Here is a 19921-nt window from a genome sequence, read left to right on the forward strand (position 1 = left end):
GCTGCCCAGACAGTGATCACGACCAGTCAGGGCAGTAAGGCTTCCTGTCAGCCTGTTAGAATTCATAAGCAGTTCTTTCCGCAGAGGGAAAAAAAAAAGTGGGTTTTATTCTGAGGAAGTAGCCTCTCTATGAGCGGCCTTTGTGTGCGTGAAAAATTCAGTGCATGATATGTGGAGTGTTGGAACACTAAGCTAAGTCAGTATGACAGCCATGGTGAAGGTTTGTACTTGAAGGGATGCAAAAACACTACGTTGCCCTCTTAATAAATTTGAGATGGACTCTGTATGTGCAGAGACTCTTAGAATGATATTCAGTGTCCTGCTCTGATACCCCTTACCTCATTCCCTTGAGATAAGATCTCCCACAGAACCTGGAGCAAGGCAAATGTCTCCTTTCCCCATAGACCACACCCAGGTCCTCAGGTGTATAGAGAAAGAGCTCTTACCTGCAGAGGGACACCTTCAGCTCCTCCCAGCCCATGGCTTTAATGTGCAACAACTACCTTTTTTTGTGTTTCAAAAATGTTTTCCTAAGTGCAGAGGAAAACAACATTGAACAATTGCTTCAGGTCTCCACTTTCCACTGTGCCTGCCAGCTGTGTATTTGACAGATCTGTCCTTAGAGAGTTGTCAACACAGACAATATTTTTTAACACCCGACCCCTTAGTAGATTTGGGCAGAAGCATTTTCTGAAGGAGGCACACTGGGTGACTTGGTGACAGGCTGGTATTCTGGCAAGTCAGATTAATAACGATAACATTGATCATGGCCTCTTCAGAACACCATGGCTCTCTTACAGTCCCAGGAGGCAAGTCAGAAATCTGGCTGATGGGCAGGGCTGATTTAATTTCAGCTATTGGAAATTTATAAAGGATCATTCACAGGACAGGAACTGTAAAAACAGTTGCTGAAATGGAAAAGATTTACTGAAGGAAGTCAGAAATTAGACTCTGAACCATGCATGAGACAAGCAGAGAGAGGGACACTGTGAATTGTGAATGAATAGAGAGGACGAAGCCCAGGATGTGCCTGCTGAAGATGGAGAGTGAGGGAGTAGTAGGTTCTGAGTGCTCAGCAGAACTTACAAAAGTGTTAGATTAACCTTTCCATACCTGGGAGTAAGTCCCCTACTTCTTAAGTTCATATTTCATAAACGAAGAAGAGCTCTGGCCCTTTTAGGGTTGTTAGGTGCTTTTATCGGACAGTTTTGAGAGCAGACCTTTAGCCTCAGACCCTGGACTTCTCAAGAGCTCAGCAGAAGAACAGTACAGCACACGGTCTGAAAACATGCCGCTTTTATGAATTCTCTTTTCTTAAAAAATTGTTGAATGAGTTTCTATGCCTGGGACCATAAGGACCTAACACACTATAGACCAACAGGAGGGAAGAAGAAGCCACCGTAGAAGCAGAGAGGTCTATGCCAAACCCAGGGGGTGAGCCCTAGGCAGGGTCAAGTGAGGCGGTGGCCTTGGGAACACAGGAGCTCCTCCAGGAGCCCAACTCTATCAATTTAGCACTTTCGCCTGGGGCCACCTCATAGGGCAGGAACTTGACAGAAAGCTGTGCTCTTTAGGAAAGCTTAAAATCTTCTCTGATAGGAGTAACCTTGAGCAAGCCACTTCTGCTCCAGCCAGTCCAGTATCACCCCAGCAAGCCAACCAGGCTTCCTTTTCAAGGATATTTTCCAGATGGACCTCTCAATGAAGTTAGTATTGAGTGAGCCATTCACGAACAGTGAGTCTCGGCACTAGGGACTTGCTAATCCAAGCACAGGAAACCTCAAACCCGAGAAAGACAAAGAAAATATCTCTAGAAAAACTGCCTGTGTCTTAGAGAATCCCGCCAGGGGTGCCAGCCTCACATCTGAATCTCCATTGTGATAACCTTTTCAGTAAGCTTCATGGCGAACATCTTTCTTTTGTTTGTCTGATCAAAGTTCAATCCCAAGTTTATTTAAAATGATATAAATAATAAAAAAAAAATGGAAAGATACAAAACAGACCCAGACTGACTTAAGTTCTAAGAGTAGAAAATGAAAGGCCATCTACCTACATGTTACGAGTAAAATACTCAGTTCATCTGGGAGTGATATTACACATCTTCAATCCCAACTCTCTGGAGGCAGAGACAGGTGGATCTATGTAAGTTCAAGGCCAGCCTGGCCTACAAAGCAAGTTCCAGGATAACCAGGGCTATACAGAGAACCCCTGCCATGCTGGATTACAGATGCTGGGAGACTTGAAGCAATAAGTGGGGAAAACCTCCTCTGTTCTTCCACTGGTGAAGACATCTGCTCCAACTTAAAAGAATGAGCAGTGTTCATCACACTACCTTTAATTCCTGGGTGCTGTTATTATTTTGGACAGTCTTTGTGTTACTCAATAATGATAACTTCAGTCTCTCTAGTCCTTCCTCTAGGAAGTGCTCCATTCAAGGAGCAGCTGTGCTGTGCCATTGGGTCCACGCAGGAACAACCCTACCTAGTCAGTCCCCTGCCATCACATTCATCTTCCCATGTAGTAGTAACTGCAGAGGCCACTGAGAGGAGACACTGTAGCTTCTGGGACTCATACTGTCCTTATTACTTAGAGCTCTGTGATCTCGCCTGAGTCCCTCACTTGTAGTCATAGCTCAGGAGTCCTCTGGAAAGGGGCACTTGTGTATAGAAGGAGGTGGGTGGAGACTGTATGGAAAGGGGCGTGTATAGAAGGAGGTGGGTGGGGACTGTATGGAAAGGGGCGTGTATAGAAGGAGGTGGGTGGAGACTGTGCTGCTTGCTTGGTGCATAGAGAGTCCTCTGAAGGGTGGATTGGTTGATCCATGATACATGATACATGAGGAATTCTGCCAGACATTTTTGCCCAGGATCTGGCACAGAGGACACTCAGCACTTAGGGTTCAATGATTCAAAGAGAGTATAAATTACTGTAAGCAGATTGGAGAGTTGGTGCTAATTTACACAAAATAATTATAGAACTACAGTACTCACATATTATATTTCTTCATGAAACTATATAGGGATAGGGGCTCTTGCACGAATGAAAATTGCATCTTGTATCCTTATCACATTCAACAACTATCTGAAGAAAGAAGCATTGATTTTGTTTTGTTTTTTGTTTTTTTTTTTTTTTGGCTTTTTAGAGATAAGCCGATTAGTGTAATGCTCTCTAAGTTGCTCTTGCTAAAGTAGGATGGTGAGTCTTCTTTCAAGTGGCCAAGATAGCTCACCACAGACCTAATTTCCTAATGTCATTTTTTTTCTTTCTTTCTGGGTCTCATTTGTCATTATGGGAAAAAAAAAACACAATATGTCAGAAGTCTTAGAAGAATAATGGAAACGCTAAAATTATTTCAATAGTAAAGTTTTACAAAATTACGTTTAAATGATGACTTAGAGACTCCACTCCTTCTGTGAGGTCTTTCATCCCTGGCAGTGTTATTGGCTTTTCTTTAGGCTTCCATTCAGAGTGGTGGGTAGAGCCATGTCTGTGTCAGATCAAAGTGCTGCCACGTGAAGCCCCCACTGCAGTGCTTCCCTAGCCTGTCAGGCACTGGGTCATCTCTTCATACAGCCCAGGAAAGTGGACCACAGCCCTCGCTGTTCAGATTCCAGCTTCCAAATTTGGGGAGTGACATGTTGTTGCCCACCCCCTGCCAGTGCTCACTGGTAACACTATGTTTGCCCATCATCTATCACTGGGGGTTGGGGGCAGAATAAAGCACTCAGCCAAGGCAGTATTTAAACCCCTGGAACAGAATCTCCCAAATGGGGTCAGCCTTTGGCTAACCTTGACAATCGTATGACAGAGGGGCAGGTCTGGTGGGACAATTATGGGTTGGGACACCAATACAAAAGTAGATTTTAAGCTTGCAATTAGCTTCATAGTAAAATGTATTGAGGTGGAATGTGAAAAATAAGATGAGAAAAATGGGGGGAAACACAGAAAGATTTACTTAAAGTAGAAAGCTGATATACCTATGTACATGGCCAGCTTTGACTTTGAATAAGCCTGTGACGTGAGTACACATGCCTGTGGTTTGGGCCAGTGTGTTTGTGTACCTTGGGGTATGTGTGATGTGTGAGTATATTCCTTGTGCATATCTGGAATGTGTATCTGTGAAGGTATGTATGCATGCAGTGTGTCTGTGCCTGGTATAGATATATGCTAAGCATGGTTATATATTGGCCTATAGTTTGCTTATGTCCTAGTGAACCAAGGCACAGTGTCTTCTCAGGAAGACACTGCTCTCAGCCTTGCCATGTCTGCCTGTCTGAGATGCTGTGCATTCTTAGAGGTGGTGACTTTGTGACTTTGCATGTGAGGGCTCAGGTTTCTGCCACATAGACTATCAGCATCCTTCAGAGCGATCAATTTGCTAATATTTAGAGGCAATAGACAAACCTGAGAGTTATTAAATTCTTATTTTCCTTCATCACTATAATACATAGTATTAACTTTAGATCATATCAAACATAATATAGCATAGTTTTAGAATTACCTGTTTGCATGTGTCTGTGTGTGTGTGTGTATCTCAGAGAAGGTGTGTGCACATGAATGAAATGAATGAAGAAGATACCTGACGAGGCCAAAGGTATCAAATGATCCTGGACCTGGAGTTCCAGGTGATTTAAACCATCAGCCATGGTGCTGAAAACATCTCTGATCCTTAGCAATGGCAGTAAGTACTCTAACCCTCTTAGTCACATCTCTAGGCTCATACATGTGTGTGTGTGTGTGTGTGTGTGTGTGTGTGTGTGTGTGTGTGTGTAAATCAATACACAGAGTATCCTCAGAGTCCAGAAGACGGTTCAGATCCCCTGGAATTGAAGATACACACCATCTGGAACCAGCATGTGGGCCCTGGGAACAGATCCTGTGGAAGAGCAACAAGTGCTCTTAACCAACTAACCATCTCTCCAGCAAATCCTGACATTTTCTTCTTGCTGTATTCCACTTTTCCCTAAATGCCTTTGCTAACATTTATGCACTGTGTCAGTGCCCTATGGCACTGCTGGGGTTGTGACTGAAGAACTGGCAAAAATAAATAAATAAATTAATAAATAAATAAATAAATAAATAAAATAAAATAAATACATTTTTGTTGGGGAGGGAAGAGAAATGTCTCCAGTCCCCCTAGCACTGCTGACTGTCAGTGTGGAGATATTTTATGTACCACAAGGCCAGAGGATACTCTGCCAAAGAAATCATCCCCTTTCGGAGACATCAAAATTCAAAGAAGCATTAACATCTTTGGTTCATCATAATAAAGTGTTAGGGTTCAGCCACCAGAGCAAGCTTAACAGGCGGTGCTATTGTTGTGTAGAAATGTTCTTGTTAAAGATAGGATTTATTATATTCGGTTCGCAGAGCTGTTTTTTTATGCTGATCCTTTTTGACCATGACTTTAAATTTGATATGCATAAAGTTCATCTTCACCATCTACAGAACCTAAGTCAGGTTCTAGAGAACAAAGCCTGAAGTTGTCATCCTTCCTAAGAGAGGAGGTGGAGCTGAGCATCTGTGTGAGCATCCAGGAAGAGCCATCGCTTGTCAGTAATTTTCAACACCTGCTATGTAAGCTCTAAATAGCCAATAGCTAGTTTATAGCTTTTAATGCTGCAGAGAAGAAAACTGTACAGACATACAAAACTACAGGCTTCCTGCCTTGAACAACCTGCTGAGATCTATGGATAGATGCAACCATAACACTCCTGGGAAGATAATCCAGGAACTCTACATGAATGTGATTTGGAGACATGTGACTGTTCTGTTTACTGCCCCCACTATTCATAGTATCCAAGGTATCTGGCCTTATGTGTGTTCTGGGGATCCAAACAAAGGTTCTCATGCCAAGCCTGTGGCACCATTTCTTAGCTACTGCTTCCTTTAGAGGAGTGAGAAGTGCCAATCAGGAATTCATTACGTTGAAGTTAAATGTTTAAGTGTTACATTGATTTAGTTCTCAACAGCACCTGCCATTTGAAAACATTGTTTTCTTTTCCCTCAGAATAGTTTTTACTTTACTTCCAGTGTTTGGACATTTTTTTGTCAATTACAAAAGGGGAAGCAGATGTCTGTAGCAAAAGCGAATTTATAGGACTTAACAGCACCCCTGCACACAGGAACGCATAGAGGTTAGGACTGCATGCACAAGGTTTGCACAAGATAAAGTCACCCAGAATCCCAGTGTGGATGAGGGACAGAGTCATGTATGCCCACCTTTAGCAGCAAATGGCTTCTGGGAGAGGGAGGGTCTGTTTTCTCTAGGAATGTGGCCCATGAGAGGCCCCCCATGTTCCAGGAAATGGCCCTATGTACACATTCATACAGGCAGATTGAGCACTAAGTGGATGCAGTAGATACTAAAATAATATAAAACAGCAAGCACATGAGGTTGCTATAGGCAACAGGTAAGGAAGAGTTGACTCTAGAACCACATCATGAGGAAGATGGGCAGGAAATCCAGATTTTAGAGACGAGCGTAGTGATACATGCCAGTGACCCAACACTGGGGAGACACATTGATGTTGAGCAGGAATGAAGGCCTGTGTTGAGAACTATGAATCCAACAGACTGGGAAGTAGGTTTTGTTGACTGAAATTCAGGGTCAATTGGCTTTCTCTTTTCCCCTCTCTTACAAGATATTCAGAATGAAACCATGAAATTGAGGCTCTAGGTTGAAGAATCTGGCCACAAACCCTGGCCTGGCCTGTACTATAATACCATCCTCCTGGCCTCCCACTTATGATTTCTCTGCTGGGACCTGCCTGGCTTGGTCAAATTCAGTCCATGAGCCTAGGAGATATATATATATATATATATATATATATGTAATTCCCTAGTCCAAGAAGCCTATGAGCTCATGAACAAGAAGGTAGTAGTTTCATCTACCCACAATTTATTGGACCAAAATTCAAAATTTATGGACAAGGTTTCCATATATACATATATATAGTATATAAAAACACCTAAATAAGAATTTTTTTTTATCACTTAAGAAGAAAAGAAAAACACCAAAGAATCTTTCATGGAGATAAAATATGGAGTTTGATGCCCAAACAGGGACTACACAAGTGTCCAGTGACAGTGGCATGTCTACATGCTACATGATTGCTGTCCAGGTCCAAAACTAGCTGCTCTTCTAGGGTTTGCACTAGAATGGATCCAATGAAGATATGTCAGAGACTTTCTGTTCAAAACCCCAGAGCCACTATGGCGAGGCACTTGGAGGTGTTTGCCAATAGGCATTACCATGTGTGCTACATCTTTGACAACCTCCACACACAAGCTGAGATATAACCCAGGAGGGGGGACTGAAGGAGGGCTCAGAAGCCAGGCATCTTCCCTTCAATTTGCTGCTCTTTGTTTCCGGGGTTCACAAAGGACTTGTGATGTCACCTAAAGGTCAAGAATAAACCCAACATCTCCTGTTCATGGAGACAGTCATTTGAATAGATTGAAGCATTAAGAATAACAGAAAGGGATACTGGGGGTAGGGTGAAGCACGTTCTCAAAAATTCTGTGTACTTCTCAATGATAGGCAAAATGAAAGTGTGAGTAATACTGATTACTGATTGTTGCAAGGGAACCAGGCTGCCTGTTCAAACAAATTCATTCACCTCTATCCTATAAATATTTGGTTCTGCCATGCAATCTGTGCTGTATTACCTTCTAGACTCCAGGCTCCTGTCTGTGTGATACAGTAAATTTTACTCTGACTTCATGGCACTGGGGGCCCCCTCCCACAATGAGCTATCACTCCAGCAAAGCCAGGCAGCCCTACTTTGAAGTAGGTGTTTCTTGTATACAATGACCAGTACTACAGGATTTTGACCTGACCCAGAGAATTAAGAGGATGAAGGAGAATCCAGCCAACATAGAACCAGCATCAGGAGGTGGACTTGCATGTGATAGGGAGGATCAATCAGGACTATTCCTCCTATACGAGATGATGCTCTCACAAGACTCTGCGTGACATACTTCCTCCTCTTCCATGTCTGAGAAGTAGATAGAACTAAGCCTGTTTGTTGAACAGGACACACAGGGAAGAGGGACATTGGCTGACAATATATGTGTCGCTAAAACAGTTGAGAGTTGGAGCAGATGTTTGTGGAGTTGGCAGTTGCCTAAGTCTTCTGCTCCAAGAAAAATGAAATGATACTGGGGAGGGGGAGCGGTAGTTCAGTGTGTCTAATTTCAGTGGAATTTATGTTATCAGGATACTTCTGTTATAAAAGTTAGGTTTTCAGAGTCACTTGGAATGAGATTACCTTTAGCTAGGTTATTTGTATTGGAAAATACTTTCCCTGTCTAAAATACTTTACCCAGAAACACCCTAGGTGGTAATAAGTAGGTCATTCCCACTACCATGTGTTTACCTCTAGAGCATCCTCAGTAGCCCAGCTTCTTTCTGCAGGCCAGTGTCCAAATGGGAACTTGATGGATCTGAGCCTTTGATTGCCTTCATGGCTTAAGAGAATGCCAGGCAAGCACCTTCTAGGTCTTGTCTAATGCTCCTTACACTCTGCAGCCTGAGTGTTTGCTGGAGAGAGGTGCATAAATGTGTTGACACTAGGACCTAGTGGACTCCTGTCTTAGAGATCTTGTTAACAATATACTTGCAGGGACTGTGCCTGTGTAAGAATGGGTAACACACAGGTTTTATAAGTCTGGGCACATGAAGTTTCAATTTCCCAAATGCATTTTTAATAACACGGGAGTCCCCATTTTGTATAAAGGTCTGCGTTTTAAATAAAAGGAAAATCAATGCTTATATAGAGCCATAACTTAAAAGCAAGCTAATTATTTGTGTCAACACAGGCTTTAAAGCTGCCATCCGATTTTCACTTGATTTATGAGACAGGGTGTTCCCTACTTAAATTGGAACTTTATTATAAACACTTTCTCTCACAATGATTTATTCATTATAGAAATCAATGGGGGTTGCATCTTATGAAAACCAAGATTTTATTGATAGCCAGGTGAATATATTGAGAACAGGAGCCCAGCTCAGAGAAGCCTACTCAGGACACAGGCTTTCAAGGTTCAAGATTAATATGTTTTTTAAAAATTCATCTTGTAGACATCAAAAACGCCCGGATGATGGATGGGGCTAACAAGGTCCTTGTTTAATTGTAATTAATGGTGGAGGCAACATATAAAGAATGGGCTTCATTTTCAGCTGCTTGAGAGAAGTAATACGTCCTACATAAAGCTGTCATATACTCCCCGGTCCCACCTACTCTACAGCAGCTTCTGCTCACAGCGCTATCTTAAAAGTGAGTGTACATCGAAAGCAGGAGCCCCTGGCTGTCTGGCTTGCCAATCATCCCTCTCTTGGATGCTGGAATGACTGGATGGCCTAGGTGAGGGGGGAAGGGCAAAAGGGAAGCCAGATGACATGACAGAGAAGGAATTAGTAGGTGGTTAAAAACCACAAGATAAGACAAGCAGAGATGCCTTATGACATGGGCTGCTTGCTGAGCTAAGACAGGTTGCAAAACTAGAAGAAATTTCCCTTTGTTCTTGTTTCTGTGAAACCACCTCCTTTGGGAGAACACAGCAAGCATGCATTGAGAAAGATTACTGGAATGTGAAGGGCAGGTGGAAGCCACCTAGGGCTTCCAGGAGATCCTGTGTCTCTGAATTCTCAAGAATCTCCACATAGGGATGACTACAAGTGACAAGTGTGAGCACCACAAAGCTCAACAATGTGGCAAAGCTACAAACGCACTTTTAAAGTTATTTTACATTTTATATGGACTTAAGAAATCACAGGTCTCCAGTCCCCATCTCTGCCTTTTCTCCCCACTTAATTTGCTCTTGTGTCTTCCCCACACCTCTCCTGTAAAGTCAGCTCTTTTCCAGCCCCACAAACTCCATGGACTCCTTTCTAGTTTCCTGGCCTATAAGAATGTTCCATCATACTCAGGTATGCATATTTACTTAACTGCCAATGGTATTTTTTTTGAAGACCACTTTTTCTATTAAAAAAAGTAGAGAAAATGTACATACACCCCAAACCTTTGACAAAGGAATATTTATAAAGTAGGGTAGAGAAATTTGGTAAACTCTGCATGCATTTTGACTGCTATGGTTACTGACCAATTGTGTGGATGATCCCCCTTACTGTGTTACATTTTAAAAAGCAAATAGGGATGGGAACTCTTTGGTATTCAAACCAGGCAGATGGAAAAGGGTTGGTGTAGAACATCTTTCCCTAAGTGACAATTTAATTAGCTTCTCACTAGTGCTCGGAGACTAACTTCGGCCAGGACATGGTATTAGGTGCCTGGTGAGGACTCAGGGAAGACAGCATCCTAGGTTACTGTCATGTAGCGTGATCTCTGACATTCGTGGGTTTATTCTAGAACCAGCAACCGGTCTCTTCCTGAAGCTTCCCTTCACGGATGCTGGGCCTGCCCTCTAGAACCAGTAAATTAAATATTCTACATTAGTCATGGCCCAGTTCAGAATTTCCTGCTGTCATTGCTGATGGCTCTGTTAAGTCAATGTCTTTTTAGATGGGAGACATGGAATCTAGGCCCAACGTTTGTGGCAGACCTGCTGAGAGGTGGTCTGAGGGTAATTCCCTAGTCCGAGAAGCCTATGAGCTCATGAACAAGAAGGTAGTAGTTTCATCTACCCACAATTTATTGGACCAAAATTTATGGACAAGGTTTCCATATACAGCAATTCAGCTAGGACTATGTAGTCTGATACATTGGTGTCACTTGGAGACTCTTTTAGACCCTGGTACAAATTATATTTAATCAGACTCCAATTACATGCAATACTTATTTTGATTACTTTATAATTTATATTTTTGCAAATTTCAGAAATATATCTTATAATTTTACAATTTTAAAATTGTATTTTTTGATTTTTTTTTCCCTCCAGTCTGTGTGCTTCTCGTGTCTTTAAGTCTGGGTCACTTTTAAGCCACATATTCTATTAGCTGCACTTATTCCTATCACACAAATAATGAGGTTTGAGGGGTGATATTCCAAACATTTTCCACTGCTGAGAAAATAACCAAACCTTTAAGAAAAAAAAAGTCCTTTTCAGCACTTTACAGGCTACCATACTACGTAACAGCCTGGAAGAGTTTTAAGGACCCGATGTGGCTATTTTAACTCAGAGTCAGGTCCCTCTACTGATGTGGATGAATACACAGAAGCTTCAGAAATATCCCCCATCAGACCTAGTGTCCTCTTCTTCACACTGTCAACTCTGTGAACATGGGACAGGTCTCCCCCGTCACTAGGTTCTTTCAATGTACTGCATCACAGCAACTTCTAGAAGATAAGGGGCCTTAAAGACAGTCCACTGGAGTACCCATGATTACAATAAAGTTCTTTGCTTTGCCTGTGACCCAGAATATGTGGAACCATTGGATATTCCCACTGTAGAAGTCCAGGATGGTGGACTATAACCTGAGGGTAAAGACAAGGACCTATAACAGTACATGGGAAAGCAGGCCTGTGATCCACGACCCCAGTAAGGACCCAAATTTACAATGGTGAAGGAAGTTCCACCTAGATTATAGGTCAGGTGATTTCTGGTCTGCACCTTGCCCAAGGCCTGGTCGGCCAGCAATAAGCTCTAATCCTATGTTCAACTCTACACCATCCAGATTTCATACCCTACAAATATCCTTATTCTATGTGACCAAGGACCAGAAATACAGTACTATACGCTTAACTTCATGTATATCTGAGTTAGGGTTTCCATTGCTGTGAAGAGACAAATTGACCCAGGTACCTCTTCCCCTTCCCTGCTTCCCTATCTCCCTCTTGCTCTGGCCCATTCATGCCAGTGCATAGGTTTTTTAATTTATTTCTCATTATGGATGGTTGAGAGGCACCATGTGGTTGCTGAGATTTGAACTCATAACCTTCAGAAGAGCAGTCATGCTCTTAACCACTGAGTTATCTCACCAGCCCAAGGTAACTCCTATAAAGGACAACATTTAATTAGGGCTGGTTCACAGGTTTAGAGGTTCAGTCCATTATCATCATCACAGTGTTCAGGCAGGCATGGCACTAGAGTTGCTAAGAGCTCTATATCTTGTTCCAAGGCTAACAGGAGAAGACCGTCTTGCAAGCAGCTAGGAGGAGGGTCTCATAGTCCACTCCCACAGTGAAACATATATTTCCTCCAATAAGGCCACACCTCCTAACAGTGCCACTGTTGGGCCAAGCATATTCAAACCACCACACTGTGCTTTGCAAACTGAGGGAACATAGCCTTGTTGAGAGCCACATTCTTAAGCTCATGTATGGGGAGATTGTAGGGAGCTCAGTTGTGGTGTTTTATTTTAATGATTGTATTTATTATTTGACATATCCATACACTCATACAACTCATTTTTAATCAAGTACCTTTCCAATTCCTGTCATCCTGTCTAGCTTTTGTTTTTGTTTGAAACTTAGAGTTGAAACAAGGCTGTGTGATATTGTGGGATAGAAATTATCCACTGGAGCTCACCAATGGGTACACAAAGACATAGTAACTTTACCTCTCCCTGAGTCTTTCAGGACCAAATAGCTCAGCAGGGAAAGGATGAGCCCCTGTGAGCTTCTTCCCCATCAAGAACTTAGAATATGCTAATTTTTGTACATAGAATGGTTTTCTGTTGGCCACTTATCAATGGATTCCCTTTCTGTAGTATTAATATACATTACTGACAATTAGAAATATGCAGGATCAGGCATAAGGATAGGAAAAACCAGATGCAAACAGAATTTTTCAGAATTACACTGCTGAAGACAGCTATATTTGACTAAATAATATTATCTTTATTCTGAGGCTCATGACATGTAAATTACTGAATCGGGTAACTTTGTTTTTCAAGTATAAGGATGTTTTAGGACTAAATATTGTGTCAAGATTCATTTGAATTTTTAAGTACAACCCACATACTCAGCTATGCTAAGCCTGTAATAACATAAACTGCAGTGAATGTTTATTTGTTATGTGGATGGTAAGTACAACGAATGATAACATAAATTTATTAAGTAATGCTTGATTATGCCTCAGTAAAACCAGTTACTGCCATAGACTGTCAGAGGCCTAGGGATTATTAACCAGTGTTGGTCCATCATTCCTATACACCTTCCTACGTTGATTGCTTCTACATAAATGGGAGCATTTTTAAAATTAAGTTTCTTTTTCTTTCTTTGGTAATATTGCAAAATCTGAGGGTGAAGAAGGACCAGGATGTTCCACGTCACTCACTTATTTATTTTTCATTTATTCAGCCAGTCCCTTCTTACCTTGGAACTGAGCATTGAACCCTTTACGCCGGTGATTGCTGTCAGATGTAAAGTGGAGACGGAGCCAGTTCTTGCTGCTGATCACAGGGGATGGGAGGTTCATGCCTGTGAGCCTAGAGAAGAGAAAGCAGAGAGAAATATCCTTTGAAACCAACAGATCAAATGTCCCACGGCACTATCACACCTGTTTCTAAATCGGTTCACGGACAGCCTCCTGAGACGCTTCAAGTAGAGGGAGGTTGTTATTTGCCTTCACATCTTAAAATGTTTTGGGCAAAACAGGACCACTCTAATCTGAAACGAAGGAATGAAAGTCTCTGAAAGGATGTGATATTTCTTGTCTTCATCAATGATGGATGCAAAAATCTGTGATTTGAGCTCTCAATTCCTTCTCTCAGGAACCTGATCATAATAAAGCATAAATAGAAAAGGGGGAGGTAGAAGTATATAGCTGAGGTAACTTGCTGCTTATCATGTCTGAAAGTAGACTACTTTCCTATAATCCACATGTATGATTTACCCTAGGAAACCTTTCCCACCATAGTAAGGAAGATTTCTATGAGATTGACAAGTGTTAAAGATACTGGAATAATATAAAAAAGTGAGAATTTAATAAAGTAACATTAATTTTTTAAAAAAAAAAAGTAAATGTGATTAATCTTTCAGAATGGTTTAAAATGTGTCTCTGCTCTCCAGTGGTCAGCTCAGTCACCTGGATAGTGGCATCTTCTATAGCTACTGTTGTAATGTGGTTTGAATTGCAAGGGGGAAACAATGCTCACATCCTAAAGACCCTAAGAATCAGAAAGACTGGACATATACTCCACCAGGCTTAGGACACAGCCTTACTGTTCCCCAGAATTTCAGTTCTATCACAGCTGAGTCTGGCTTGGCCATGCAAGAGATGACAAAACATGGTTCCTGCCTCTGGAACAGAGTCAGCAGGGCATAGGCCTCCAGAAATATTGTTGGTTGCTGTGGGCATAAGGCTTGTTTGTATAATAATGCACATATTTCAAGAAATGTCTTCTCTGCCAAAGATAAAGAGTTCATGATAACCACAGACAGCACAAGCCTGGGAGGTGAAGAAGTGTCTAACTTCTGAGCAAAATGGTAAATGCTCAGGCCTTCAGGATGGTCCTTAAGGCTGTGGGAAAGAACTATGGAAACATGAGCTCAAAAATATACAATTTCTCAACTATGCAAAATATACGGATGCAGTATGAATTGTATAAGGAACTTCACAGATCTAAAAGAACAGAGAAAGCAGCACTATAAAGCCAGCTTGTCAGAAAGTTACTAAAGTAGGAGATTAAGAGATTTAGGGAGTGGTGATTGCAAAGCAAGATCCCACCCAGCTAAGTTGTTTTATTTGCTTATTGTTTGTGTTTAGTTGTGCTAAGTTGTTTTATTTGTCCTGGTCAGCGTGGGACAGAGGAACTTTAGATCCAAGACCAGGCATTGTAGGAATGATAATTTCATTTCAGGGTCCTACCCAGCTAGGTTATTGTCTGTGCTTAACAAAGGCAGGCAGATCTCTGAATTGTTTTATAATATTAAAAAAAATGTGTTTACTGTCTCCTCCTAAGAATCAAGGAGCTGGGGTCCTGCAATGCTGAAGCATGGGATAATCAAAAGAGAACCTGAGGTAATGACTGAATTGATGTGTAAATAAAAGACTGGGCTTTTGATCTACAAGCAATGAGCTCTTCAGAGAATTTTTAGAATAGCAAGAGAAAACTGTCTCAAGCAGAACATAGGCCATCAGCTTATAACCCATGATTTAACTTCTACTAGTTTGATTCACTGCTCTCAAACACCTCACCTCAGAACCCCTTTCCAACCTGAGGCTGGTCCTTGGCATACCACTACTCTGAACATTCAGAACTACTACCATATGCTGCCAAAGTCCTAGAAAGTACCAGAAATAGGTCGTGATTTGTAAGAAAGTTTTACCATCTGTAAAATATAGTGCTTTCTCATTAGACACAATGAATACCTACCTATCCAACAAGGCTCAGAATTCACAGGCTCAAGGCTCTAATATGGATAATATTGGTGTATAACCTTTGAGGTTTGGGATGGCTCATAACATAAAGATAAGGTTACATGTGTCTTGCTCTATTGTTTAGGGCAGAATAATGAAGAAAATGTTTTTAAATATTCAATGAAGAAACAATTAAAAATATGTTTGATCTGTGGTTTACTGAGTCCATGGATACAGAGTCAGTCCAAATGGAAATCAGGTGGACTAGCATCTAATGCGTTTTTCCTGGTGCTGGGATATACTGTGGCTGTGCACTGTGTAATTGTTTTGCATCCTGGATACCAAATCTTGAAATGATGTTTATTAGTGAACATGTGTCTGTGGAGTTTGCTCCCAGTCCCTTGCATAACCCTACCTCTGTGGTCAAACTGAATTCTTTGCCTCCAAGCACAGGAAAACAGTGTCTGTGTATATGAAATATCTCCTCATTTATCTACTGCCCGGTGGAAAACAGTGTTGGGGAGTCTGAGGTCAAGCCTGCTATGCCAGGTGCTCAGTTTCAATGGCAAACTTTAGAAATGTATAGGATGGACTTAGAGTTAAAAGTTCCATAATGATTCGCCCAATCATAAGTGCTTATGTCACTGATTTAAATACTCTCCCACTGTTTTGATTCCTGAAGTACAGTTCAGACAGTTTAACAGGACTGATTCCTAAACAGGCTTTATGTCCTCTTCCTTTGCTCTGTCAACCACATATCTCCAGGTAACACTGAAGATGCCCAAAGGAAATGGGAATTGATGATTAAAAGGTTAGAACCAGTTTAACTCATCTTCATTTACCTGTTGGGCTTGGTATAATGGAAATAGACACCTACTTGTCTCAGCTTTAAAGCCTGTTATTTTAAAGATTCTAATCCTTACAACAAGGTAGGATTGCATTGCATAGCATTCCAACATTTACAGCACTCTTAAAACAATACCTTCTTGACCATGTTGTATTTGCAAAGACTAAACCACAGGAAGGGGCAGGTTTGTATGATACACATTTCTGACAAGGCTACATGGTATTGTTTAGTATCTTTACAACTAGTAAGTGTATTATCATTGAAAAACAGCCATAGGGTGCTTCATGTTTATTCTACAACAAAGTAGAATATATATATAGATTCTGGCATATACGTTTAATATAATTTACTTTACATTATGAAACCTATTCTGAGTTCATGGGTCAGAGTGAGTTCATAAGCAACAGACTGTTGATTTCTGTCTTAGAATAATAGGGACAATGTATAAAACTGTAAAATGTATAAAATTTTAGAGGTCTGGAGAGATAGCTCAGTGATTAAGCTACTCATTGTTTTTGCAAAGGGTTGCAGTTCAGGTCTCAGAACCTACCTGGCACCTTATGACCACATGGAGTTTTGGTGCCAAGAGATCCAGTACCCTCTTCTGGTTCCTGGACTCACACAGTTTTATAAGGTCATACATATTTATCACATATACATAAATGAAGAACAAACAAATAAAATATCTTAAAGATTACTAACTAGAAAGAAGTAATTAATCTATTTTAAAAGCTTATTTCTTAAGTGAGTATGTGCCAGGGTGTATCTGAATACAGTTGCCCATGTATGTTTATTTATTGGTTTGAACTGGAAAGAGAACCACTTGATGATCAATGTCAAATTCTATATGTTTAATATGTGCATATTTTCTTCCTAGGAAACAGGATCTCATTATATAGACCAGGCTGATATGAAATTTGTCATCCTCCTGCCTCAGTCTCCCTAATGGTTGGCTGACAACCATGTCATGGGTTTCTTCATATGAAGCTTTCAGTGTTAGCTGTACCTCAGAATGTGACAAAATAAAAGAGGACTTATATCTCAGTTTCATTTCTGATTATGTGATAAAATAACTTACCAAAAGGAAGTTGGGGGGGGGGGAGTTTGTTTGTTTTTAGTTCCCAATTCCAGGTTACATTCCATTACTAATTCCAGGTTACATTCCATTACTAATTCCAGGTTACATTCCATTACTACATGGAAATGAAGGAAGGAGCTTGAGGTAGTTCATCTCCTCATATCCATAGACTAGAGCAGAAGAGAGACTTCTTTGGGCATCCCAACTTTGAGCAGCACCATCCTGAGGGCTGGGGTCCCAGACTGAATGAAAAGGGGCTGAACACCAGCACCCATCCCTCTCTGCTTCCTGATTTTAGGAGCAATGTGATGAGCTACCCCATTTTCCTGCATCATGCCTTCTGCGTCATAATGGAGCATACTCTGAAGTGGTGAGCCTAAGTAAGTCTCCTCCTCTCTAGAATTGATTCTTGTCATGTATTTGATCATATCACTGAGAAAAGGATCTGATAGGCCAAGTGTCCCTTCAGTGCAGCTGAGAGAATCACTTCTTGCTTTATTCAAGAATGTCAAATTAAGCCACTTAAAGCAATGGAAAATTTCATGTTCATTCAGGGCCCTCAACAAGGTTCTGCTTCTGTTAAAAGTAAAAATAAACGTAGGACTCACGGGACTGCTCAATTTAAGATGGCCTGCTTTGAGCCAAAATAGAGCAAGCCAATTTGTTCCACTTTCCCCAAATAGTTTTGCCATAAATTCTGGGATTCTATTTATAAGGCACATATTACTTATTTTTCATTCAACCACTGGTCAGCTTTCTTTTAAATGATGGAAGGGGCTGAACATGTTGAACTGAGTTCCATGAACACAGGTTGGTGACTTGCATTTTGCTTATATAACTTGAAAAACGTAGAGTCAACGTATTGATATAATTTCCTAAAATGCATTTGGAAACCCTAATGGATTTCAGCTTTACTCTGTTTGGGCACTTCTGACTAGAAGGCAGATTTCTTGCAATTTTAGAAAATCATTATAGAGATTATGTGGAGGAATCCCTCTGCAGTTAAAACCTTTTCATGATGATTAAGAAACCAGAACCTATTAGAGATACTAGGACACACTTTAAATGATCTGTTCTGTCTATGGAGACTAAATAGTTTAATCAGCCTATTAGCTCAAAGAAGCTGCTTATAGATTAGGGGAGAGCGGTCTATGGCTGATAGTGGTTTTCTGCTGTGTTCTTACAGGGATGCAATGGGAAATAATCCATGTTGTGGGGCTCATGTACCTGTTTTACCAGAGTTGAATATAATACGGTCACACATTGAACTTGTAAAATGCCATATTTTTAATTTTAATATGCCATTCATATTGTAAGTCAAGTAAATTCCCATGAACTTAAGATTTACAGAACCATGCCAAGTTTATAGAATAGGCAGGAGGGTAATAAACAAGAACTTTTACCTTGCACTGAAGTAAAAAATGATGTCCGATTGTATATGTATGTGTGCATGTAAATAATTGTGTGGGTGTATACATATTTGTTGTATCCATGGCACATACATATACATAGGCATGCATACATGCATATCACACCCATAGCTGAAGAGAAAGTGCCAAGGAATGGCATATAAGTCTTGGAAGTGGTTGGTCCTCTTCCCTGAGCAATGGGAGAAGATGGGACATAAAAAGTGGCCCTTTGGCCTTGTGGCACTTTGGCATTTTTCCCTGTGAAGATCCTCAAGTCTTGTTTCAAAATGATACAGAAGCCAAGGTAAAGAATGGCTGTGAGAAATGGCATGTTTCAGCTCACTCCTTGAAGAGTGAGCCCAGAATCCCCTCCCTTGAATCTTCATCTAGTACCTACGTCAGCATAAGAATAGACATTGTCACAGTCTGAGCTCTAACCAAGTCAGTGAAGTTTTATGATAGGTAGGATGTCATATCTAGCATCACTTAGGTCCTAAGGTTGGAAGGCCTTTGCCACCTGGCATTGGAGTCTGGGTATTTGCTGCTTCACTTTGTGCCATAACACCACACCTGACCATTGAAGGTACAGTTAAGCTTTCTTTAGTTACAAGAGGGCCTTCGGATGCTAGCCATATGTCTTCAGCTATTGACTACTGTTTCTCAGCTGGTGTAGTAAGCGGAAGTGTTCCTGTGTCACCTATGGTACACACATGCTTCAGGCACAGGTCATAGAACACCAAGTATTATCCTAAGGATAATTGCTTTTTTCCTACATCTGTGAAGGTCTTCAAGCATGACACAGGCATCCAGTGATTTGGACTAACAACACTTAGTGGTCACAACTCATCTAGGTCTTACGTTACTTAACTTATATTGTTTTATTGCAAATAAAACTTACATTGTTATTGGCGTTGCCCTACTGGTGATTTCCAGACCTCCCCTTTCCAATCCTTATCTTAACATGCAAAGAATTAGTATCTTTGCCATCTGTATGTATACATCTTTTCTGTCTCAATATCTCCATTTATATTACCTGTATGTGTAGAGACTGTGCATACATAATGATATAGATACACATTCTACATACATGCTTTGTATATGCACAAACATGAATATATGTGTGTGTGCACATGTGTGCACATGCGCACGTGTGTGTATGTGAAAAATACATATATAAGTAGTTGATATATTTCTATTATCTTTCCATCTGCCATCTACCTATCATCCATCAGTTTATTTGCCTATCATCTTTCCATCTATCATCTATGTATATGTCAATCTTCTGGCTATCATCTATCACCTATCTACCTATTTTACTTT

At 40.9% G+C, this 19921-nt stretch overlaps 1 protein-coding gene and 1 pseudogene across 1 annotated transcript in view; one reads left to right on the top strand and one right to left on the bottom strand.

Annotated features, from left to right (window-relative positions):
* Positions 1-19921, bottom strand: part of Csmd1 (CUB and Sushi multiple domains 1) — a 1532231-nt gene that overhangs the window by 534870 nt on the left and 977440 nt on the right. The window contains exon 6 of the mRNA XM_021218735.2: positions 13281-13393. Within this exon, the coding sequence (XP_021074394.1) occupies positions 13281-13393 (113 nt within the window). The remainder of the gene's footprint in view (positions 1-13280; positions 13394-19921) is intronic.
* The window catches only part of LOC110336837, a 69132-nt pseudogene continuing 66753 nt past the window's right edge, over positions 17543-19921 (top strand).

This window comes from Mus pahari, chromosome 19 (assembly GCF_900095145.1).
Source record: "Mus pahari chromosome 19, PAHARI_EIJ_v1.1, whole genome shotgun sequence".
Classification (NCBI taxonomy): Eukaryota; Metazoa; Chordata; class Mammalia; order Rodentia; family Muridae; genus Mus; species Mus pahari.